This window comes from Lytechinus variegatus, chromosome 12 (assembly GCF_018143015.1).
Source record: "Lytechinus variegatus isolate NC3 chromosome 12, Lvar_3.0, whole genome shotgun sequence".
Classification (NCBI taxonomy): domain Eukaryota; kingdom Metazoa; phylum Echinodermata; class Echinoidea; order Temnopleuroida; family Toxopneustidae; genus Lytechinus; species Lytechinus variegatus.
Window position 1 is genome coordinate 21,646,788 of NC_054751.1, and position 26,260 is coordinate 21,673,047.

The following is a 26,260-nucleotide window of genomic DNA, read 5'->3' on the forward strand; positions in this document are numbered from 1 at the left end:
GTTAAACCCAACTTCAGAATACGGGCCTATGGTTTCAATTAAACCAGAGTCTAGAATACGAACCAATGAATAAGGACCACTACAAAATGATTCACATTGTGTAAAAGCTTATCTATTTCAAGGAGATATGCTCTTGATCACATGGATTCTATGGCAGTATCAACATTTTAAGTATATTCTATCCCTTCTGTACTGAACTGCATAATATAAATTCATCTACGCGTATGAATAAATAATATCAATAAATACGGTATTCACAACTATTGCTCATAAAACATTTTCTAAATAATGATATGGATTCTTACGATAACCACATGGTGTTGGCCATGGACAAGGAGCCAGGGGCTTCTAAAAAAAAACTCGGTATGAATTCACAGTGTTTATGTATATGTCATAATACCAAATAACATTCCATCTTGAAAAAATACATCATCTATACACACAACATATGCAGATTTAATGTACATGTTATTTGTCCCAATAGAATGAAATAATGTGGAGGACTGTACTGAAGAGTCATTCATCAACAGAAGAATTAAAGTCAACAGATATTACCAAATGGATTTCTACAATATCTTGAAGCACACTTCACAGAAAGAAGAATATAATGAAAGTCAGGGGGAAATTTTCAAAGCAGGGCCAAAAAGGGTCAAAATGTCAGCTTAAAAATACTATACCTGCCTTATCTTGAGAATTTCAGAGAAAAAAACATGACTGTAACTAGCACATAGTTACAAAGTGTAACAAAAAAATGAGAAAAAAGAAAGTTTAGAGATCTTTATTCTAAACACAAGTTTTACTTTGCAATGTGATATTCATATTGATAGTTTTAAAAATGGGCAGCAAAACGATACTCTACCCTATCATTCTTATGCCACTTTCTCAATCAAGATCAACATCCATGCTCGTACTAACATGAAACCGTTAGTCAGGTAAAAACATAATACAAGAAGGTATGAATTTTTAGATTCAATCCTTGTGGAGGTTCATTTGGTCAGTTGAATGTTTGACTGATAAAAATATCTCATTTAAAAAATGACAGAGTATCTCATTAGACCAAAAACAAATTTTACATCAACATTGGAATAAGTTAAACCCAGGTTTAGAGTTTGGCAAAAGATAATGTATGAAAATAAGAAAATAAAAATTAAGATTGAAAGAATTAATGCCTGAGGGAAAGGTGGTGAAATTACCATAAGATTTATTATTAGTAATTATAGTAAAAAAGACACAAACATTGACTATTTGTTATGACTAAGTTTAGAGTAGAGTAGGTCCAGGGTTAGAACCTCTACTGGCGAAGCCAAGAATGGTATCCTCCTGCAACAGACTTCTTCAGAGGTTATCAGACTTTATGGTGAAAAAGAGAGTAGGAATGATAGGAAGAAACTTTGAGGCACATGAGGGGATTCAATACAGGGCGTGTGCAGTTCATCAGTCCTCATAATCTGGTATGTCTTCAAAGGAATAGCCTTTGTAGCCCTTGTAAGCGTAGCAAGCAAGCCGGACATGGTAGGCCCCTGGTACAAAGAGTAGGACACCCAGGATCATGATGGGCCACAGACGATCGTTGTACTTGCTGGAGATGTGACCTGAGAGAAGGAGGGCTCCGACGCATAGCAGGGCAGAGCCAAATATGAAGAGAACGATGGCTACAGTAATGGACCTCCATGGGATCTTGACAGGTCGCTTCTTAAACTGCGAAGAAGAGAAAATTATAAAATAGGTGTATTATTTCAAACATGGCGATTGTTCAATACGCGTCACATGACATCCAACTTTTCTTGGTGCACTGCACGGCAGTGCAAAAGATGCGCAATGAAAATAGACATTGCAAGCTCTTGAAGCAAACCAGAGCGGTAGAACTAGAAGTCCTGGGAGAAGTCCAACAAAACTGTACTGTAACTTAAGAATTTGTTTCTGTGTTAATTGCTATTTTATAAAACAAATAATGCTCTTGCTCTGTCGTGCGTAAAAGTAAATGCAGAGAAAGCTCGGTTTCTTCAGATGGTGCACACTGGGCACTCGCCGCCAGCGGCTCGTGCACAATGCGGCACCTATCTAAAGAAACCTTGCGTGCTCTGCATTTCCACTAACGCACTCAGCTGCATGCATTATTTGTATAATATTGACTTGCATTGAGGGAGATATCATTTATATTGCCTTGTATTAGGGGAGGTATCACCAATATTGCCTAAAGTATCCCTCGTCTTTGACTTGGACACCATTGTGACATCTCATCAAGGGCCCTATTGGACCTGTTTAAAATACATATGTGTAATTTAAAGTGAGCTTTTAACACAAATATGCATATATTTACATGTCATCTAATTGATGATTAACAACCGCGTAGCCAGGATTTCATTTTGGAGGGGGCGGTAAATGCACGCGAAGCGTGCCAACACTTACAGAGCGCGCGAAGCGTGCTCCCTAGGGGGTGGGTGCAGGGAGGGGGAGTTTCCCCCTCTCGCGCGAAGCTTTTGGTGTTTCATAAATTAAAATGAAAAGGAGCCGTCTCTCTTGTCTCTAGTGCCTATTTCAGCTCCAATTTAGTTGACTCATTGTGATTTTGAATATTGTTTTCATGAATCTAATTTGTTTTCAAAAAGTGATTGTGAACGCACAAAAAAGGAATACATTGGAGGAAATTAAAATAATAATACAGCCCTGTACCCTCGCGCGAAGCGCGGAAGCTAAAGTGTTTTATCAGTTTTTTTGCCATGAAAAGAGTCCCCACTAAAGGGTCTTCTCAAAGATATATTGAATACTTCCCTTGGAAAGATCAGATTTGATTACAAACAATTTAGCGATAGTGCATATCTTTAACTCGCAAAATAGAGGAGAAGTGTATATATGCCGGGAGAAAGATATTCAGTCCCGCGCAGAGCAATGAAACTCTGAAATTTCAAAGGGCGGACGTTTCATCAAAATAATGCAGATACATCTAATACCACCCCATCGGCTCTAATTAAAATGATTTTCTAAGATTATTGAACTTCTTTATGAGGAAATAGTGCGCAAAAAGTTGAAACTTCTGTGATTTATTGAAATTGAATTAAAAAAAAAAGAGGATTCCTAATTTCTTTGACTTATCATCCTGAAGTGCTTCATTTTGAATAATAAAGAAACTTAAGTGTCATTCAAAATTTCAAACTGAGGGCGCAAAACAGGGCAGGAGATGAATGTGAAGGGAAATGACATGAAGTTTAATAGAATTTGATAAAAAAAATATTGTACTTCTTTATTTAATACGACGCGAATTTTAGGAACCTGTTTGCCCCAGAATTATGGTTGTTTGGTAATGAGCTGAAAAGCAGGAGAAGTTGACTTTATGGAGGTTGCGGCAGAAATTGATATAAAATTTTACCCGCCCGGAGCCGACCCGACCAGAAGTTGCACGATCAATTAAAAAAAAAGATAACTTCATATACTTTGGCGTAGCCTTACTCTTATTCCATGCCCTAATGGATACATTTGAACTTAACCGGTAAGAAACACATATACCTGAGGTGGAAAAACAGGGTTAGAGAATGGGTGGGGAAACAATGGAGAATTGCAATATTGTCATTTAACCGCGCGCAGCGCGGAAGAAAAATTCATATATAAATTTAAAGCAAGAGTGATGGAGTTTCTCTTTTAAGAAAAAAAAAGAATAAAAAGAAAAAAAAACACAAAGCTACCTTTCTTCCCTTTCCTCCCTTCCCTTTTTCTTTTCTCCTCTCTTTTTTTCCCTTCTTTTTTTTTTCTTTTTGGGGACGTTTTTGGGGGGGCGACCGCCCCCACCGCCCCCCCCCTGGCTACGCGCCTGATGATTAAATAGTAAGAATCCCTTCGGCAAACTCTAACAAATGCAGTGATTAACTTGCAATTAGAGAGCAAATTTAGGTTGCACTTGAAGGGAAATTCCACCATACGATCAAGTTGATTTCAACAAAAGCACAAAATATGAGAAAACAAATGAAGCAAATTAAGTGTTATGAAATTTTGACATAATGTCCTCACAGTCACACAAGTGCAGCTCTCCCATGTCATGTAATACAAATTTCATAAATTCTCATTTCTAACACTGCATGCATGTAAGGCAAGCAAGGCCATACAACAAGATGAAATCGACAAGCACCCTAGGTAGGGTGCTACATAACTTTTTAGAAGCACTTGCCCTGTTGGGCAAGTAAAATTTTAAATATTTGGAATATACTTTCCCAAAAATCTATTTCACTTGCCCCCAAAAATCTTTAAAAAATGAAAATATTGTATTTTTATATATCATTGACCTTTTCTTCTCACTTTTGACATGAACTAATGTACCTTGTTATTGCATTTCTTTTTCCAAAGTGATTTTATCTTGCCCGCCATGACCAAATTTAGGGTCGATATATCACATCGACCCTAATTTTGGTCATTCTTCTGTGAGAACTTTGTTTGCCCAATCTGGGCAAGTAATTTTGGTCTTTACTTCAAAACACTTGCCCGACTTTAACTTTTACTTGCCCCGGGCAATCGGACAAGTGCTTATGTAGCACCCTGCTACATGTAGGTATTCTTGTATTAGAGATTACAGAATTGACATTCCTTAATAGAAGATTACTCATGACATAAAACAAGAGCATTCGACCTTAGGAAGTTACGTAATCATTATCACACACCTGTAGAGCAGTGTAGCCATCCCCAGTAGGTGATTTCATTCGCTGGTATTTGATATCCGTTGACTCCGCTCCGTTGGCCATTCTGTGATATGTGGGCATTTCCTTTCCTACGTAGAAGAGTAGGTCACATGCGATTTAGAAGACGATCTACAGTGCGTATCAAAAAAAAGTTTACACTTTGAAAAAGCCCTGGGAATTAAAAAATATACGACATGTGGGTAATTTTTTCACATATAATTATGGGTTTGGGTCTCATCTATCCAATGAAGGTAAAAGTTTTGACAGAATGTTAAACTTGAGTGAGCACTGTCCATTTTTGTAAAGCTTGCAGAAATGCTTGTTTTCACGCTGTGTCAAGGGGAAAGGGCGAAATCAAACTTACCCTGTGAAGCATTTCTCATAAATTTCCCTAGCACTTTTAGCCAATTGAAATAAAACGGATACATTCAAGCATTTTGTAACAATTTTGCCGCCCAAATTTGACATTTCAACACTTAGTAAGCATAACCTTTACCCTTTTTGTGCCAGCTGGATCTGAGGACATAACTGAATCTGAACAAAAGTTTATATCAGACATCTCCAGCATTTTTCACTAAGTTTTTATCATTTAAAGTTGGTTTACATTTCATTTTCATTTAATACTTGTTTCTCCACACTTTTCCCAAGCTTGGCAATGATTAACAAAATGAAAATCAAGCCTAAGCCATTTCATGTAAATCACAGCTCAGTGTAAAGCAAATATCGTCACGATGGACTCGGTGTGTGGGGGAGTGTGATGGGGCGCAATGTACTCTTCGAAGTGTTTGGGCAAGGAAACAAGTTTAACTAGAATTTAATTCGTCATGCGGACGAATTAGGTGGTCTGTCATGATTTGTCATTCAGTGTCTGCTGATGTATGAAATAAATCATTTAGATATCATTGATAATCTTGATCGTAGACATCCTAAGAATAAGTTTTGACCATTACTAAATGTGATTATTGATGTGGTGATGACAATCGTCAGACATACATCTTCAAACATATACATACAAGATAGATGATTATACCTCACGGATCAACACGGCAATGCCGGCATGATCCGGGGAGGTCCGGGATAGTTTTGCCCCAGATGACTGTGAACACGGCATCAACACGGCAGCACGGATCTACACGGATCATGCCGGCAGAGCACGTCGTCAACACGGACCAATACGTCAGCAACACGGACCTACACGTCAGCTACACGGACCACCACGTCAGCAACACGGATCTACACGTCAGCAATACGGACGAACACGTCAAATGCGTTATCCATTGAGCAAGCATATTCCCCATAGAGATTACACGTAAGCAAGTTTGAGAATTACAATTCAAATTTTGCAAGCGATATACGGGCATGATCCCGGCATCTGATCAAAAAATGGAGCGCACACTTCCGAAAGCTTAGAATCTCAGCTACAACATATCGAAAGCTCAGAGAAAACTGACATGAAACAATGGAGATATGGATCACGAAATAGAGGAATGTCGAATCTAGTTTTGAGAAAAAGTCATGTCCCATAGAGATTACACGCAAAACACATGTGATATGAAAAAAGCAATTATAATCTGTTTTATCTTGCTAAATTTAAACTTTTATACCTTTTAATTATCATAAAGGATCATGTAAGAAGTGGCAAAAAGAAAAAAAAGTGAAAAAAAATCATCTTGTTCACCCCAGGACTCGAACCCGCGCCCTTTAGAAAGCAGTCAAAGCCACGATATTCCCCATAGAGAATACACGTAAGCAATTTTGAGAATTACAAGTCCAATTTTGCAAGTGAAATACGGGCATGATCTCGGCATCTGATCAAAAAATGAAGTGCACACTTGCGAAAGCTTAGAATCTCAGCTACAACATACTAAAAGCTTAAAGAAAACTGACAAGAAAAAATGGAGATATGGCTCACGAAATAGGGGAATGTCGAATCTGGTTTTGAGAAAAAGTCATGTCCCATAGAGATTACACGTAAAATGAGGAAAAATGACATGCCTCTTTTCATCGCTGTTTTACGCAATGATGCGTTTCTCAAAACGAATAATCATGTTAAAGGAGAATGAAACCATTGGAACAAGATAGCTTGTGTGAAAACAGAAAAATCAAAGAAACAGATCAACGAAAGTTTGAGAAAAATCGGACAAATAATGAGAAAGTTATGAGCATTTGAATATTGCGATCACTAATGCTATGGAGATAGCAAATTGGCAATGCGACAAAGATGTGTGATGTCACTTGTGAACATCTCTCCCCATTACTTTAGTATATATTTCACTTGAATTGCCTCTTTTATCACATCTACCCATAGATCATGTGTTCTTTTTACATGAGGGCATGTAATACATATTTTTTAAGAATATATTATGGATACAGAGTTTGTATCATCATAATAAAAAGCAAAAAGAGACATTTTGAGGGTATTTTATAGTCCACCAAAGGGAAAGTTGTTCATCAGTGACATCACACATCCTTGTCGCATTGCCAATGTGAGGATCTCCATAGTCTTAGTGATTGCAATATTCAAATGCTCATAACTTTCTCACTATTTGTCCGATTTTTCTCCAACTTTCTTTATTCTTTTTCTTTGATTTTTCTGTTTCTACACAACCCTATTTGTTCTAAAGGTTTCATTCCCCTTTAACTAAGGAGAAAGAGTACATTCTAAACTACAACATATCGAAATCTGGGCGAAAAACGATCTATATTCGAGAAGTTACAACCAAATTTGCATAAATTTGATGACGTCATTTTTGAAAAAATGAAATTTTTAGTTTAGGCGCCATTTTGATGACGTCACGATATAATTTAGGGACAATGGTGACATGAAATCAAATGTACAACTCATACTCTATCGATATATCAAAAAAAAATTGGGGGTCAATAGACTATTTAAAGAGCTACAGTGAATTTTCAATAGGCATGTTTTCGCCCATATATGGCCTATAGTGAGAGCTCGCGCGCACACGTGCTGCAAACTTTAACGGGTGTTAATTTCGTTATTAGTGGTCGTAGAAGGTTGATCAAGGTATCAAATTGTTCAGAATTTCATTATCAATGCAAAGATGTAAAAAAAAAGGTGTTTCTGCGTTGCGTTAAAGCGTTACGCGAGGAAGCGCGCGCGCATCTGTGCGCGCGCGCAAAATTTTGAAATGCTTACAATGACCTGAAACATACTCTCGTTTGGTCAAAAAGTGATTTTGAGCATTTTAAAATTTTGACGCACGCGTACGCGCGCATCGTGACCTTCAGGTGACCTTTGATGACATGATTTGATGACCCTTGACCTGAACTTAGTGTGATGTTAATTTGATTGATTTTTGATAATTGATAATGGGGATATGATTGATAATGTGATTTTACAAAATGGCGCCTAGATGACGTCATCATGACCTGATGACCTTGAAAAGCTTCACTGCACGTGTCCATGACAGATCCTATAGATGACATGAAATTCAATGAAATTGACCAAGTCCATTTTGAGATAACTTGGCGACAAGAAAATCCGTAAAAATAAATAAATAAAGAAATAAATAAGAAAATTCTGACGAAATTAAGAGGTGATCTGTCATAGACAGACCACCTAAAAAGGTAAAAGATATCGTCATATCGATTTTACTTGCTAATTTCCACGTGTTCTTCATGATTAAGGTCTACTTTTATTCGCATAATTATTTCAAAGTTCTGCGCAAATCATTTTTCACCAACTTTTCAAAACTAAGTGGTGCTCACTCAAGCGGAAATATTTTTCGACAGTTATATCGTCATTTGCTTAAATGGATCTGTACCAATGCTAAAATGTGGAAAAATCGTCAGGATATTACAAATATAGAATTTTACAGGATTTTTTCTAATAGTAAACTTTTTTTTGATACGCACTGTATAGCAAATTCAGAAGGAGTCAAATTTGCACACGTCTGTTTTATATTTTTCCACAAGTCTATGAAAAAAACATAATTACACTTACTGTACACATGTAATACATTTTGGATCACATATATGAAGGCACCTTTAGCAAGAATAAATTAATTAGAATGATAGCGATTTCATGAAATCTGTTTTTAAAACTACATGTGAATTACTTTTCTTGTTAGTAGTGGTATTCTACCCTAAATAGCAGAATTATGATCAGCATAAAAGAGAGTGTGCATTGACTGCTATCTACTTCAACTTTTTGATGATGGTATTGCAGTAATGTTTCATAAGTAAAACTGATACCAATTATCAATGACATGTCAAATAAAACAACATAGGTAACATATGCGTCTAAGTTACATCCTTTCCTTAAATATTAAATCAAACTGTACAATCTATGTTCTGAAACCACCATCTTTATTTACTGTGGAAAGAGTAGTGGATTAAGACATCCTGTCCCCATCAAATCCACCACACAAACTTCTGTCCTTGCACAACCCCAGTGATACTAAGCTCACCTCAGAACAACTCCAGGATGCAATCACATAACTACAACACTATTTTTTCCAAATAAATAAATGTTTGGTACCGCAAAATCGTAAAAAAGCTTTAAAAACAGAAATACCGAAGCTTTTGACATGCACTCATCGGAGTAAAATCGCATGAATGACTAAAACGCAGGACAATTTTTCAAAATTAAAAAAATTGATTCCCTTTGATTTTTGGAGACGGTACCTGCATATAATTCTGATTGAATCTGAATCAAGTAACTATACTCATATTTTGCAGGATTCATTTAAATAATTAATATAAATTTGCAAATTTTCAGTACAGTAGTGCTAATCCGAAAATCAGGAGCAACACTACGAACTTTCAGCTCTTGCATGCAGCCTTGGTAAAGTTTTATTATTCTTTGAATTATTTTTTCTGATGCAAAGGCAAAAACTACAGGGGTAATCCCTGGCTTGCATGATTTGGATTGCTTTTTCTCAGACTTGTGTGATTCTGTCAATGATTCATTCTGCACCAGCACCATGATATCAATGATTATTGTGCAACAACAATACCGTAGACCTGTAGACCTTTTGTTTTCTTCTGGGCTGCTGCCTGCTGTAGTGCCAATTAACAATTACCGGTACAATTTACATGTACATGTATGGTAGGGGGCCCTAATTCTATGCATCACTCATCGTGCATGCAGTTTTCAATGGCGATTCGTTTCTAAAGAGGCTGCAGTAAAATGCAGAGAAAACCCCCGACTGTTTGAAATTTTTAGTTATATTTGTTTCATATTATCCTTTTACAATATGAACATATTTCAAAAATTGAGGGACATGAGATACTATCGCGTGATTTGCGTGCTGTCGCCAAGCGGAGGACAAAGAAATCAAGATGGCGACGTAAACACGGCCGTAAGCTCTTCCCATTTTTTCAAAACAAATCTCTCGTTTTTTTAATGAATTCTTCTTTAAAAATGAAATCAATATCGCAGAAATGTTGGAAATGAAGTTGGACCCCATGTACATGTTTTAGGGCTAGATCTTTTAGAGGGAAAGTAGAATTCTCGGGGGTGAAAGTTTCTGGTTTTGTACCTGTTCATGGGGGAATATAGGTAGGGCTCCCAGGCATTAGTGGGGAGTGACCATACAGTACATGACTTTCACTCCCCCAGACGCCTCCAGGCTACCCCCCCCCCCATTATACATGTATGGCAGGGAGTCCAAACTTTGCGCGTGTCCATACTTCGCGGACGGTCATTAGCTAAAAAACTAGCCAATATCCTTAAAATCTGACATCAACGTGAAAAGCGACCTAAAATTACCCTTTGGTGAAAGTTTCTTTAGGATGAGTTCGGTATTCATGAAAATATTGGCAAAAGATCGGCAAATTTGTCACGCGGCTAGCGCCCGTTTTGAAGAAATCAACAAGCATCACGATATCACCATTTTGCAAGCAGAAATCATCAAAAATGTGAGTTAAATGTGGTACTAACCGATTCTATAGCATTTTGCCATCATTCTGTTATAAATATTTCACTTTTTGAGCTTGAGTTTTTGTTTTTATCTCCACAAAAGCTTTGGTGCGCGAAGTTAGGTCCCACTTTTTCCGAACGGTTTTCCAGCACAGCCCGCAATCGCCGATCGGAATAGAATTTTGAGATCGCGAAACCCCTTGACCTACTTTACATTTTCGTCCATGATTTTATAGTTTACGATCTTGCCGTCAATGTGGTAACTATTTCTTGAATTCGTTTTGTATAAATTACGAATATTTTGTGAACAAAATTAAGCCTGATGAATATTTTTGAAAAGTGCACGAAGTTTGGACACCCCATCATACAGGCTGAATACTTACCAGAGGTAGCCTAGCGTTGCTTGGTTGGATGGGCCGGGAATCGCTCGCGAGCTCGATTGATGACACCGCACTGCACTGGAGCCGGATAGGGCGCGTCGTCAAGTCACTCAAGATTCAGGAAGAAGAGTTTTATTATCACGACTAAATCCTATTCAGGATAATATTTTTCATATTCATGAAGCCATAACGGATAGCTGTATAGTATAGTGAACGATACAAGCAACATTCGCAAGACTACATTCCAGATATTGCTATATTGTCTACGAATTGTACCAGCTTCAAATGTAATACGTCGATGCAAATTAATGATGGTGGATTCTGTTTTTGTTTGTTTTCTTGTCACGTCTGGTTAGTCTTCGTCAAGAGTTGATAAAAATAAAATAGAGGTTGATTTTGTTTTTTTCATTACAACAAAAAAAATCGACGAATCTGTTCAAAGAACTTTGCTTCATATTTTCATCATTGAATAAAAACATATGAAATATCACTTTATGTAATATATTATCGTCGAAAGGAATTAAAATGATCATATGAAGACGTCGATATAGACTAGGCACACGGGGAATTTCCCCCAGTTATTATCGCATGTGGTTATTAACAAGAGGAGGAATATCAGTTTTAGCACACTCGAGAAGGGCATCATTTTCCGGAAGTCGTATTCCTCGGCCTCGTGCGGTCTCTGGAGCCTTGAGAGATTTACTAAATCCGCTGCAAGAAATAAAAAGCTTCAAGATGGCTGCAACAGGGGAACAAAGATGGAACTCGGATAGTGCAGCTCTTCGCGAAGAAATCTCAAAGGCAAAACACATCGTGTTTATGACCGGTGCTGGAGCTAGTGCCGAGAGTGGAGTACCAACGTTCCGTGGAGCGGGAGGGTTTTGGCGGAAGTGGCAAGCGCAGGTATATGTAGATGGCAATGTTCTGTCAGTATGACTAAGTTAGTATCAATATTCTTAACGGGTACGTTAAAAGGTCAATTGAAGTTTATTTGGCTACTTTCAAAGTTCAAGAAATATTTATAAAAATTAGGATCATTGACATATACCGTGTGAGTAAAAAAAAATAATCGCTAGAGGGTATTCATTTGTCTCGCAATCTACTATGGTCAACAAGGAAATTCGTGATCACTCTCGCAAAAAGTGTTCACTGGCTTTCTAGGAAATTCGTGATCACTCTCGCAAAAAGTGTTCACTAGCTTACAAGTTCACGAGCTTTCGAGTGCCGCTGCAACTCTTTATCAAGTGACAAGGATTGTCCGATATCGTACTGTATTTATACTAATCTCCAAGACCGTACGCAAAAAAAAATATCATGAAAATGCATAAACATTATATGTCTGGAAAAAAGAAACGGCATCAACTCCCAATTAATTTAACATCTTATTTATGTGGTATGTGTAAATACTTGGATGATCAGGATTTATTCATTGCTCATTGCTGTGATGTAAATTTTGACTTTTGCCAAAGTAAAGGCATGACTGCCATGAATGAATCCAGATGCTAATATGTCATAATTTGACAACTGACAAGTAACTGAAATGAGTTATTGAACATATTTTTGAATCCCTTTTCAATCAAATTAACTTGAGAATAGATACTCAAAAGTTTTTAATAAAAAAATAAAATGTAAATTATTAAAAAGGTGTTTTGAAATGCATGTTAATGCAACCAGTATCATTGCCATCATGCCTTACTTTGGTGTAAATCAAACTTAACATCGGGATTTGTGAGAGGTCAAGTATTTTTTACTCACACGGTAGTATTAGATCAGGATTGATGATTTTTCATAAGTTAGTGAAAGATATTTAACTGAAGAGTTATGTGTTAATCTGCAATCAAAGAATTCTAGTCTTTTACCACTCTGGTGACACTGATGTTTTTCATGAACATTTTTATATGATATAAGGGTGATGAGTGGTATCCTAAGTTTTATGCAAAGGTATGATTTTTTTTTCTAGCAACTTGCCACTCCAGAAGCATTTCAGGATAACCCTTCTCTGGTTTGGGAGTTCTACCATTACAGACGGGAAGTGATGATTACCAAACATCCAAACAAGGGCCACATTGTGAGTAAAGACAGTGGTTAGAGGTATCAGTACGATGGATTGAATCAGAAAGGGATGGTGTTTATTGGAATTTGAGATAAGATAGAAGTGGACGTAACTTAGGTGATGGAAAAGACATAGGCCTACACTGAAAAATGATGATGAGGATGGCGACGATGATGAGGAGGAGGATGATGATGACGATGATGATGATAGTGATGATGATGATGACGATGATGATGATGATGATGGTGACGATAATGATGATGAGGAGGAGGAGGAGGATGATGGTGATAGTGATTGTGATAGTTACAATGATGATGATGATGATAGTGATGATAATGGTGATATTGTTGGTGATGATTGATGATGATGTGATAGTTAAGATATTTGTGATAGTTATAATGATGATAGTGGTGACTCATGGTGAGGATGATGATGATGATGATGAAGATGGTTATGGTGATGATGATGATAATGATGTTGGTGATGATGACAATGATGTTGGTGATGATGACAATGATGATCATCATCATCACCATTATCATCATCAGATGATGATGGTGATGATAGTGATAATGATTGTGATGATGATGATGGTTATGATGATGATAATGATGGTCGATATAGATGATGATGGTGATAGTTATGATGATGATTGATGATGGTGGTGATGGTGATGATTATGATGATGGTGGTGGTGGTGATATGATGATAGTGGTGGTAGTTTGGGATGTAGTTGGTGGCAGGGCAGTTGTGATTATGCATTGTGACGGTGGTGTTATATTCGGCCATGATAATATGATTGTGTTGCTAATGGTGATGGTGATGCACATATGCAATGATTGGAATAATGATAGTGATGATGAATTGATGATAAATAGGAGGGGGAGATGATTGATAATTAGATATATAAAATACAGGTTGATGACAGAGATGGAAGAAATGGAGGGGTGTTGATGTGATTATGATATATGATGTATTATCTGCAAGCGTTTTCAATGACTTGCAATCTTGAAAATTGTTAAATATGTCATCAATCACACCCTCTGCTCCATTTGACATTGGTTGTAATTAAAAAGTAATACAATGTTGCTCAATAGTTATATTTTTGTTGTCAATTAAAAATATTTAAATAAATTGGTGAGCTTTCAGTAAATGGCATCTGCTGATGTTGCTATTTCTTTTAATTTTCCCCCAGGCTATTGCAGATTTTGAGAAACGTCTAAGTAAGCAGGGTCGAAGAGTAGTAGTCATCACCCAAAATATAGATGAACTTCATCGACAAGCTGGTTCAACCAATCTTATAGAGATGCATGGTAAGATTTATTTTTCAGCTGTTAAATTATTCTTATGTTCTTCTGATCACTGCTTTTTTCTGGTTTTATTTTGAAGCTAAAAAAAAATTTCCTTCTGATTTTTTTTTCTATGTTATTTTTTTCAAAATTTAATTTTATATGCTATGAGTTTTTAGTGAACTGACAGTTGTGAACTAATGCATTCCTTTGATATACATGTATTTTCATTCCTAAAAAAGAAGAGTAAATGTATGAACAGATTCCTTACATAGATTAATTAAGGCATTTATTTTTACCATCTCCATTTTATGAAAATAGTATAAACAGTTATTTCATTAAGCTTTAAAAATTCAAGGAAAGAAATCAGATGAGAAAAGGCTTTATCATGAAACTATTTTGATATTGAAGTTCTGACTGCAGTATTGATGATACAATGATTTCCTTGTATATTAATATTGATAGTGTAACAATATTAGCCTGTTAATGATTTCAATTCAATATTTGAGTCAATCTATTTTTGCTTCATCAAAAAAATGTGCTTCATTGTAATTAATTAGAACATCTTAACAAGTCTGTTTTTAGCAGGAATTCCACTCATTGTCTTTCACAGTATCTTTATGGTTTTCCCATTATTATGTGTATAAATGCCAAAATGATGGGTATATTATATTATTACCCGTATCAGACATCTGAGCTGGTCATTTACAAAACCGTATTGCCCTAGATTCATAAATATCGGGAAGGGATAGGTATATCATTTGTATTTTCCTCGGTCTCAATGCGCTTATTTACTTTGCATGCAGAGACGACGCAAAATATACCTTTGTATTTTCCCTGGTCTCACATCCAGGCATTTGAAGATGCGTACAAAGAGATACGCTTCATAAGGATCTGCGCACCAACAATATACGTCATAATAAAGACATCACTGGATCCGAGCGCTTGCAAGTACGTCATAATGGTAAAGTGCAGAGCCTAGACCCTTATATTATTAAGCCACATTAGAACTATTTTAAAAAGAAATATCACCATTATCACGATTTTTGCTCTAGATATCTGATTTGGATGATAATAAAGATATTGACTGGCTCTTCTTTCGGGGAACATCAAATATATTGCCCTTAAAAGACCCATATTGCCCTCGTCTAAAGACTCGGGCCAATATGATTCTTTTGCTGGCAATATATTTGATGTTCCCCTCAAGGCCAGTCAATATTATATGAATATGAAATAGATAATCAGTGATAGGTCAATACGCCATCACGTGACCATAGCTGCGAGGATCACATTTGTTATATTCTGATTTTGACATCACCTCAGTGAATATAACTGTGTTCTATCGTCAATTGTGGCGTTATATTCACTAAGGTGACGTCACTCGCTGCATACAAGTTGCGTAATCAAGCATTTTATTTGATGTACGTGCTAGTGTTAGCGCATCGATTGCATGAAGAGCGTGCTTGATGTATTTTTTTAAAAAGTTGTCTTATGACGTAGAGCCAGATGATGAATGCAATCCCTGATGGCGAATCCACATAGGCTATATAATATAACAGATATTGCCTGGTCTATCGTTTTAATAAATAACCTTTCAACTCCCCTCCTAAGCTATATTTTTCCCTCGGGAGAATATTTTCCCTCAGAGCTGCGCGCTTCCGGCAAAATATAATCCCTTGGAAAAATACAACTCCGTCGGGGAGAGGAAATGTTATATTCAAACTCTAGATAGGCAATATCTGTATATTATCAGCAAGGAGATGCATAGTGCGATTTCCTGTAGAAAAACACGGTTGAGATTATTGCTAAGGTGCCTTTTGTGTTTCCTACCTTTCAGGATCTCTCTTTAAAACTCGCTGTCTGAAGTGCCAGCATGTTGAAGAGAATAGGAACAGTCCCATTGTCCCTGCCTTGGCTAATAGAGGGTAAGTCATTAAATGGCTTCAAAATAGTTTGTAAATGTAGTATTATATTTTGGATATACCCTCCTGAATTTGTGTCAATCAATGTAGTTTTTTAGTTTTAAACTAAGCAATATGTACTTAAAGGTCATGTCCACCCCAGAAAACAGTTAATGTAAATAAATAGAGAAAAATCAAACATGAAGAAAGCTGAAAACTTCTTCAAAATCGGATGTAAAATAAGAAAATTATTACATTTTCAAGTTTTGCTTATTTTTCACAAAACGGTTCTATGCTTAACTCAGTGATATGCAAATGAGAGAGTCGATGATGTCACTCACTATTTCTTTTGTTTTTTATTGTTTGAATTATACAATATTTAAATTTTTATGAATTTGAAAATTAGGACCTCCTTGCCTGAACCATAAATTGTTCAAATAATGAAATTGCACGTGTTCAGGGAGGAATGAAACTTCGTTTCACATGACAATGACGAGAAAATAAAAATATTTCATATTTCATATAATAAAATGCAAAAGAAATAGTGAGTGGGTGATGTCATCGGTCCCCTTGAACAGGATGTGCATATAACTGTTTTGTGAAATTAAGCGAAACTTTTCTTTGGTTATGATGACTATACACAGGTTTGTTAGATCGACAGCCAAGGTTGCCAACGGCAATCTGTTTTATTTTGTCATTCAAATAATTGTGACACCAACTCAATGAATATGAAATCTTTAACACATAATGGTTTGATTCTTTTTTCTTTTCTTTTTTTTCTGTCTCTACCAGTGAGCCTGATGTTGATGCAGATTCATCTCGCATACCCGAGGATCAGTTACCAAGGTAACAAGTTACATTTGGACTACTGTTACACTAATTTGATTGCTATTTTGAATAGGCCTATAATATTATCAATCCTTTCGGTTGAAACAGTGCAACATGATGCACTGGTGGATCCAGGGGGCAAAGCCGGCCCATGCTCCCCTTTTGAGAGCCATTATCAAAATTTGTAATGTAAATATACAATTTTTACCTAAGTTTCCCCCCCCCTTGAAAGTGAGGACCTTTTTTTAGCCTTTCAACATTTTTTGCTGACAAAAAGACCTGTTTTTAGGTGAAAACTTTTTTTTTTTTTCTTTTTTTTTTTGGGGGGGGGCTTGTCAAATTTTCATCAGAAAAAAGTGCCCCCCTTTTTGGAAATTATGGATCTGCCCTTGCATGATGTTAAAGTCAACCTCATCTACCATTGATAACAATACTCGGCAGTGAATCAACACCAATGATTTCATTGAAGTTACCTTTGGATAGCAAAGCTACCATCGTAGTCCTTTTATTAAAAAAGGGCCAGATTAGCTACTTTTTATCATGCCATAATCACTCCAACAAAACCAACTCCATACAGATAGGATATTTCCAATGCACAGGGGGGCCACTTACATTGACGAGTGGATACCATGCGCGACCAAAAAACATGTAAAAAGGATGTCTTTTTCAAGATAGGGCACGTTACGTACGTAACGAAAAATAGATAATAATGAAAAAAGGGTATCTATTTGCACTAGGAAAGCTACGTGTTTAGGGTCAGATTTGCAAGGGTATAAAAAATTAAGACTAAAATGTTTTATAAAGGATGTACTTTTTGCCCCTAGATTTAACACTACATGTTCAGAGTACGGATTTGCGCGAGGTGGGGCTGTACTAAACACAAGGATGTAGGTAAAGGTAAAACCGACAACCGTGACATAACAATTGAAATATTGCTGTACTTGTTTAGGGGTGCGTTTCAGGGAATACTTGCCAATAGTATCGTTTTGTTTCCAATACTTGTTCAGGGTAGGGTTTCACACGCCAATACTTGTTAAGGGGTGCATTTTCAGAATATTGAAAATATGTGTTTAGGGTGCTTTTCGAGACCCCTTGGTTGCGCATGGTATCAACTCATCAATGGAAGTGGGCCCCCCCTCCCCCGGGTTCCAATGATACACTATTGGTAGGTTTAGAGTTTGACTGTAGCATCTTTATGTGTATTTCAACCTGTTCCCTACTAGATTCTATGATTTCTATAAGGTGAAAAGAGATTCCACCAGGTTTTTGTAGGCAATGGGTTAGTTAATTACAGAGAACCTAGTTTGCTTGGCAGTCAATTTCATGTGTGTTTTCAGCTGGATTGTCACATACTAAACAGTAGAATCATTTGTTCTCTCTTTGTAAACCTCTCTTTCTCTAAAGATGCTCTCAGCCAGGCTGTGATTCTATAGTGCGCCCTCATGTGGTGTGGTTTGGTGAATCATTAGGTATGGATAATTTGTTGGCAATTGAACAGGAACTGGACACCTGTGACCTGTTCATGGTGGTAAGTTTCATCAAGCTGTCCGGGGAATAATGATTTCCTGTGGTACATCATATAACAGAAAATATAGATTTTATGGTTATGTGATAAAGATATATGGTAGATATGAATATAAATATGTAAAGATTATAATGTGCACATCAATAAAAAGTTAATTCATATGTAAAGGGAAAATCAAATGAGTATAACATTAAAAATTAAAACAAAAACAGATAAAGAATAAGAAATTTGTTCATTTTTAAGTGTTGCATAATTTCACACAACAGTTATGCGAATGAGAGAGCAGATGACGTCAGCCACTCTACTTATTTTGTATTTTTTTTCAATTTTCTCAATTTCTCATTATGATATGAAAAATGGTTTAATTTCTCTCTGAAAATGTAAAGTTGCCTCTCTTATAACCTATTGAGATTGAATGAAGAGATTCCTTATTGTCAAATCTGCAAAAATCAAATATTCTATATTTCACATTGTAAAATACAAAACAAAAATGAGTGGCAACATCATCTACTCTATCATTTGTGAAAAATAAGCGAAACTTTAAAATGTCCTTACTTTCCTATTTTACATCCGATTTTAATGCAATTTTTAGCATTATGCTTGTTTTATTTTACTCTATTCAAATCAAATTTTTGTTGTAGTTGACTTCCCCTGTAGAGGTAATGTAATAGAGCAGAGTAGTGATAGCACAATGTCACAAGAATATATGCTTTGAGTTTTGTGAATGCTATCAAGCAGCAGTTCCAACAGGATATTTGACAACTAGAGGTTGTTTAATCAGTAAAGCTAGGGTTACACCAAAACTGAATTCTCCCCAATAAATTCAGACGGAATAGGTCCCGATTGTGCGCAGAATTGCCAAGAATACCGTACCCGAATCAACTTTTACCATCCCGAAAAAAGCTGAATGCCACCCAAATAGTAGCAAGAATTGAGCCAAAGGTGCCCAAAATCAAGCCAAATGTGACCTGAATGCTCCGATTATAGCTGAATGATGACCCAAATTGAAACAAATATGGCCAAATGCACTGTGCTCAGACCGTTACACCCTAAATGATACGAATAGGTCCTAATCTGCCCAGAATACTCCGAATGCCTCCCTTAATCCAACCGAATGTCATCCGAATACATCCCAAACATTATTTTAACATTTTAAAACAAGTTGAATTCCTCCGCAAATGTTCCCAAATCCCTCCTGAATTTTTTCACATTTGCTAAGGGAGAACAAAATAATCCCATAACCACCCGAATACAAGTCTTCGGATAGATTCACAGCTGATGCGGTTCTGGTGTAACCCTAGCTTGACAGGTGTTCAAGCAGAGCTGCCAAGTAGTACAGATTTTCAGTATTTAGTACTGAAAAATTCGAAGAATACTGATGGTTTCACGCAAAATACTGATTTATCAAGTTTCAGTTTTATGTGTTGTCCTATGGTATTTCTTTGAAAATACTGATTTCCTCCCAAAATACTGATTTTCAGCTTTAAAAATACTGAAATGTTCTTGTTCAGGTTGGCAGCTCTGGGTGTTGTCCGTCACCCAGACTACAATTAGCTTTTAATGAAGAAGTAATGTTGAATGCACAGCACTCATTTCATTTGATACTTTATGAAGGTATTTTTTTATCCGCCTTACCTATTTCTGCATACATGTATATCTATTTCTTTCAGGTTGGCACATCATCAGTGGTATACCCAGCTGCGATGTATGCCCCAATGATGGCTCAGAGAAACGTTACTGTGGCTGAATTTAATCTGGAAGAGACCCCTTCTACATGCATCTCCAAGTAGGTCAAATGTGTTTTTTTATTATTACAGTATGTATTTTGGGAACCCTAAATTGATGTTAATATGGTGGAGCGTTGTGGCCCAGAGGATTAGTCTTCGGACTTTTAAACAGAGGGTCGTGGGTTTGAATCCCAGCCATGGCGTAATTTCCTTCGGCAAGAAACTGATCCACAGTGTGCTGCACTCAACCCAGGTGAGGTAAATGGGTACAGGTAGGAAGTAATTCTTTAAAAAGCTGTGTGCGCTATGAACACCTAGCTTAGCCGGGTAATATAGGAGCGCCTTGAGCACCTAACAAGGTAGATATATGCGCAATATAAATAACCTATATTATTGTCTCGCCCACCAGAGGTGAAGGTGAGACTTAGGGATCCAAATGTCGTCTGTCCGTCATCTGTCGTCCGTCACAAATCTAATGATGCATAATTCCACAACCGTAAGTCACTTTTCAACTAAACTTGGATGCTAGATGGACTTGAGGGACCTGCATGTTATGCTGCAGTCTGAGGTCACATGATAAAGTCAAAGGTCATTTTCAGGTCAACTTTGATGTTTACATGCAAGACTCTTATGACACCTAACTCTGCAACCATAAGTCACTTTTCAACCAAACTTGGATGGTAGATGGACTTGAGGGACTTGCATATTATGCTGCGGTCAAAGGTCACATGGTAAGGTCAAAAGTCATTTTCAGGTCAATGTTAAAGTTTACATGCAAGACTCTCTTGTGACAACTAACTCCTTAACCGTAAGTCACTTTTCAACAAAACTTGGATGGTAGATGAACTTAAGCGACCTGCATGTTTTGCTGCAGTGGGAGGTCACATGGTAAGGTTAAAGGTCATTTTCAGGTCAACATTAAAGTTTACGTGCAAGGCTCTTATGACAAGTGTTATTCCATCCCAGTCATTTCACAATGAAGTTTCGATACAATTCTGTTGCGTGCCTTCGCAAATCATGATATTTCTGGATATTTTTATAAGTGGGCGAGACACAAAATTGCTTTTGCCTTGTTATTATCATGATGTTGAATCTTAAAGAAATTAAACCAAAACCACATCAAAGTAACAAGAAAATAAGAAAATTTTATATTATATAAGCGATTATGATCAAGACCATTTTAACCAATATTCATCACTTGCATGAAATTACGGCAACTTGATTCTCAGCAAGTTTTTCTTGTATCTTTGTCTATTTAGGTACCATTTCCATGGGCCGTCTGGAACTTTCCTGCCAGAGATCCTTGCCAGACATCCCAGTGAACCAGCGGAATGAAATATAGCGGTTTGAGACTGAATACTGACCTGTAGGTTAAGATACTTATAGCTGTGTTTCTCTGAGTGCCAAATTCTTTTGACTTTGGCCGTGTTTATGCTTCCACTTTTCAGGCCAGAATCAGCGTTTCCAAACGTGATTAGTCCAAAATACGGTTGCGTCCATGCTTACTTTCATTTAAACGCTGTTTCAAAACGCCAATCGTAAACTCACAAAAATGTATGTTTGTAAACGTCGTTTGACCAGAATCAGGCTTTCTGGGGAAGTATAAACAGAACCAATTGTAAACGTGTTTAAATGCCGTCATTTGGTATATACTTCCGGTGAGATGAAAATCTGCATGCAAATACAGTCGCATTGCTCCATGTTCTCCACTTAATAACACTCGGGAAAAAAAACTTTAGAAAAAAGGCGCACCCAATTTGACCTCGCTTTCCTGCTCTATGAAAATTATGATGCGAAACCAGCTGAGATTGTGATTTCGCCTCTGAAAAGTTAAGCATAAACTGCACTCCCAGAACCATGTTTATGATCGGCGTTTTGAATCGACGTTTGAAACGCTGATTCTGTCCTCGCAATGGAAGCATAAACACGCCTTTTGCTGATCATACTATTTGACAACCTTGACCCCCTAACCTTCTGTATTCAGTAATACTCCTCACTCTCATATTTATTTCTGCAGATTATCAATCCAAAGTCTTTTTTCTTGTTCCCCTATTGCTCATGAGGACCATTTCATAAAAAGTTACAACTATCGTAACTTTGCAGTAACTACCATACCAACCTTGATTGTGATTGGCTGCTGAGCCCTGTTACCATGGTATGAAACATTCTCCTGACCTTGATCTCGTTCATAAGTTGGTTTGAATGAAAAGATAAAATCCAACAAGCAAAATATTGAAAATTTCATTAACACTTTGCCCGCTTTGTTTGACTAGAGTAAAGCACAGGGGGCTGCCAACTTCGACAAAGGCAAAGAGGGTAATTGCTCATCCCTTGCCGGTCTTGTTCATCGATTTCTTTACAAGGGCAACTTTGATATTTCGTTGACAATACACACAGGGTGCAATAAATCTATGGTAATACACTCTCACATTCAGTGTACAAACAAAGCTTTTCTTTACTATATTAACCCAATCAAAAGTTATTGTGATTTGATTTGCATAATCTGTGTAAAACCCCTCCTTAGGTTACACCCTAATATTAATATAGCACAGGAGGGATTATGTCCACGGTGGGCAAAGAGTTAAAATCAGATGGAAAATAAGAAAGTTATGACGTTTGAAAGATTTGCTTAATTTCACCAATTAGTTATATTTACATCTTGGTCTGTATGCAAATGAGGAAACTGATGACATCATCCACTCACTATTTCTTTTGTATTTCATTGCAAGGAATATGTAATATTCTCATTTTCTCCTCAGAACTGTCATGTGAAACGTAGTTTTAATCCTCTCTGAACATGTTTGATATTGTTTGTAACATTTTGTGGTTTACAAACGAGAGGGTCCTTATTGTCAAATCTGTAAAACTTGAAATATTGTACAATTCAAACAATAAAAAAAAAAAAAATTAGTGAGGGACATCATCTACTCTAATTTGCATATCACTGAGGTATGCATATAACTAAAAGCAAACTTTTAAAATGTCATAACTTTCTTATTTCATACCAGATTTTGATGAAAATTTCAGTGTTTGTTTCTTTAATTTTTCTCATTTTGTTCAAATCAACTTTTATCTGGGGTGGACTTCACCTGTATGATAATGTTAACGATAACATTCACTTATGTGTAATGCCTCTCACATTGGAACATTTCTGCATCACATGGTACCAGATTCTCTCTCCCCCATATCTATTTTCTACTGAATTCATGTTAGTTTCTTTTTATAGAGGGTGCACTCCACACTGACACCAGTAGATGACCTGTTAAATCTCACTAAATTTCTTGATTGTGTTGACCATGACTTGTCATCACTTCTACCTGCACGAGTTTTGATTTGTGCTTGTGTCACAAGTGACTGATTTAATTCCTGTTTTCTGAAGAAAAACTCCTGGGCCCCATCTTACAAAGAGCTATACGATTGATCCAATCAATCGTAACTCTATGGAAATTCATCAGTGTCATAATGTTTTATACAGGAAATTGAAAAATGTCCTTTGCTAACAAAGGAGAACACACTATTTTGTCAAGAAATCAATGAATTTATGAATATACATTCATATCTAGAAAAGTTTTTGGACATAAAAATATGCATTTTTCTATGTTGACTTTGCTGGCTTTCCATAGTTGCGATTGATCCGATCAATCGCAACTCTTTGTAAGATGGGGGCCCAGTTCACTTCATCCAGTGGTTTAAACATGAAAATGCTCTCTACTCACATTTGTCTTCTTACTTTGTCTTTATCTTCCTATACCTTTGGCTTTCATTTTGTTTCTCTTTCTGTGGCTTCTCCTCTCTCCCATCTTTTTTCTGGTTCTCTTTCTTTCCTTTGTTCACTTTATCTCTGTATTTCTTCTGTAAATTGCATCTTTCCTTAAAGTGATTGGTTAACATTGGTTTGACTTTTTAAAAATCTGAGCTTGAAGGTCAAACTTGTCACCTGTGTCTGTGTCTCTGTGATATGTTACAAAAATGAAGCCCAGAAAAAATTGTGTTCGAAAATAATTATTTAATGCTTCAAAATTGAAGTATAAAGTGACCGGAAACACAATTTCATCCCACCTAAATAGTACACTTATGTGGACTATTTAGGCATCTATAAGACACCTATTTACAAAATCAGGGTTTGCCTTGTAGTTTTGGCTTTTCATTCTCAATAATGGTTGTTCTTAGGGTTTATTAGTTCTAATACATGCACTTGTACACATGTTTCATCTTGGTTTGAGAATTTTTTAAATCTGCTGCTCAAAAAGTTAAACAATACCTTTAATACCGGTACTTCTTATTTTTTAAGTATAGTAATATGTGTTTTTAATTTCTTGTAGACCATCTATTGTGTAAAAATTATTGCAATTATTCATAATTTCTGCTATTGTAATGACATGATGAATTTATCATTTGCAATTTATTCTGTAATAAGTGAAGAATGTAAAAAATTTGTATGCAGTATTTTTTGGATGATCAATAAAAGGTAGTAATTTGCTTTATATGTATAGATTATAATTACATCGTTTATCAACTAGCGGTGTAGTCCTTCCTGTCTGTTATATTATAATGCCTTATTCTCGAAAATTCAGAAATATTTAAACTAACGGGTATTCATATGTAGACCATACCCACTCTGTTCCACATGTTTGCTTTAGTAAGAATTGCTAAAAGTAAATGCAATTAGATACATGACACCATATGTAAAATGAAATAATATTCAAGGAAAAGAGTGGCACATGGTCAATGCTATTTGTCTTTTGAATTTGAGTATTCATTTATCAGCTTTTCATACATGTCTGTGTAGAAACCCAATTTTCATTTGGGGACCTTTTAATAACTGTAAACTCTTGAGGGGACTTTGAATATAAATGATTTATATTCCAAGTCCAAGAGGGTGCCGCCTCAAAATTACTGTAAGAGAAATTTACTATATTATCAGCATGTGTTTTATATTAAAGATTTTATTGATTTGTAAAATACTTGTTTGGTTAATTTTTCTTGTCATTTTCTTTCATAAAGTCAGTGATGGGGATGACATATCCTAATTTTTCACCTGATGATAAAAGATTTCCCCTTGTGAGGTTTCATGCAAAGCCTCCATTTATAAATGCATAATTTTAAGTTTTAAAGACCCCCCCCCTCTCCAAAGATGTCCCTGTCACAAATTTGTGTTATTCATTACCCTCCACTCTCTCTTTCTCTCTTTCCCTCTCTCTTCATCTTTGCATTCTACCTTTCTTTCCCCATGCTGTCACTCCTCTCTTGCTCTCTCTCTTCCTCAACCCTCATCCTCTCGCCCCCTCCCCCTCCAACCCACTCTCACTGTTGCCCATGATCAACTATTAATGCTCATACAAAAAAAAATCCAAGCATTTACACAGATAATTACAAAAAAAAAATAATTTTACTTCAAACTCTGAATGAAACATGTTTGATTTTGAAATCAACTCAACTTTATGATTCATAATTGCAATCTTGGGGCCCTAACACAAAGCCATGCAATCATCGTAGAACATTTTTCAACAATTGATTGCATTGACTACAATGTACAATTACTCATGAAAATCAAGCATAGGATTAATCGCTAACCTTTGTGATAAGGGACCCAGGTTATAGGAATGTCTTTAAAACTTCTCGTCAGATCAATTTCCCTGTTGCAGAAATTCACACACTATCTACTTGAAAGTAAAATATGAAAGAAACAAATGAGGTAAACACTATTTACAAGAAGTAAAAATATTTCTAAAAAATACAAAATAGCATGCAAACTGTTCTTAATTTTGTACACATTTTCAAAAACATGGTAATATTTATGTAAAAAGAGAAAGGTCACAAAAAATGTGAACGAGATATTTTAACCCCCCCCCCCCAAAAAAAAGCATGCAAAAAACAATAGGGGGGGGGTGCAGTCCATGAATGAATTAAAAAAATCAATAAGCTATAAACTACATATATTGTACATGTAGGTTAATCATTCCAATTGCAGAAAACACTTGTCAACATTTACAGTGATGATACCAATGC

General features: G+C 36.3%; 2 protein-coding genes across 5 annotated transcripts; one reads left to right on the forward strand and one right to left on the reverse strand.

Annotated features, from left to right (window-relative positions):
• Positions 1 to 972: 972 nt before the first annotated feature.
• LOC121425066 (transmembrane protein 230-like) lies at positions 973 to 11,240 on the reverse strand. 2 transcript variants are annotated; one of them, XM_041621023.1, is made up of 3 exons: positions 10,932 to 11,240; positions 4,647 to 4,793; positions 973 to 1,698 (listed from the first exon to the last, which is right to left on the reverse strand). In XM_041621023.1, the coding sequence occupies exons 2-3, from the start codon at positions 4,743 to 4,745 to the stop codon at positions 1,435 to 1,437; spliced, it is 363 nt and encodes a 120-aa protein (XP_041476957.1). In that variant the 5' UTR covers positions 4,746 to 4,793; positions 10,932 to 11,240; the 3' UTR covers positions 973 to 1,434. The 2 variants fall into 2 exon arrangements, with proteins under 2 accessions (XP_041476957.1, XP_041476958.1); XM_041621024.1 differs by having other exon boundaries at positions 4,647 to 4,753; positions 10,932 to 11,231.
• Positions 11,241 to 11,327: 87 nt separating this feature from the next.
• LOC121425065 (NAD-dependent protein deacylase sirtuin-5, mitochondrial-like) lies at positions 11,328 to 21,735 on the forward strand. 3 transcript variants are annotated; one of them, XM_041621020.1, is made up of 8 exons: positions 11,328 to 11,831; positions 12,889 to 12,996; positions 14,177 to 14,294; positions 16,108 to 16,195; positions 16,964 to 17,017; positions 18,404 to 18,527; positions 20,195 to 20,310; positions 21,511 to 21,735. In XM_041621020.1, exons 1-8 carry the CDS (start codon positions 11,517 to 11,519, stop codon positions 21,584 to 21,586), a joined length of 999 nt encoding a protein of 332 aa, XP_041476954.1. In that variant the 5' UTR covers positions 11,328 to 11,516; the 3' UTR covers positions 21,587 to 21,735. The 3 variants fall into 3 exon arrangements, with proteins under 3 accessions (XP_041476954.1, XP_041476955.1, XP_041476956.1); XM_041621021.1 differs by having other exon boundaries at positions 11,799 to 11,868; XM_041621022.1 differs by lacking the exon at positions 11,328 to 11,831 and adding an exon at positions 11,869 to 11,891.
• The last annotated feature ends 4,525 nt before the right edge of the window (positions 21,736 to 26,260 follow it).

What these genes read in the sequence shown, in the direction of transcription:
- LOC121425066 (XM_041621023.1), bottom strand. Translation starts at nt 4,745, where the DNA reads ATGCCCACATATCACAGAATGGCCAACGGAGCGGAGTCAACGGATATC. An exon ending in ATGGCTACACTGCTCTACAG is followed by an intron (nt 1,699 to 4,646) that starts GTGTGTGATAAT and finishes TCTTCTTCGCAG; the next exon opens with TTTAAGAAGCGACCTGTCAA.
- LOC121425065 (XM_041621020.1), top strand. Translation starts at nt 11,517, where the DNA reads ATGTGGTTATTAACAAGAGGAGGAATATCAGTTTTAGCACACTCGAGA. An exon ending in ATCCAAACAAGGGCCACATT is followed by an intron (nt 12,997 to 14,176) that starts GTGAGTAAAGAC and finishes ATTTTCCCCCAG; the next exon opens with GCTATTGCAGATTTTGAGAA. An exon ending in CAATCTTATAGAGATGCATG is followed by an intron (nt 14,295 to 16,107) that starts GTAAGATTTATT and finishes CCTACCTTTCAG; the next exon opens with GATCTCTCTTTAAAACTCGC.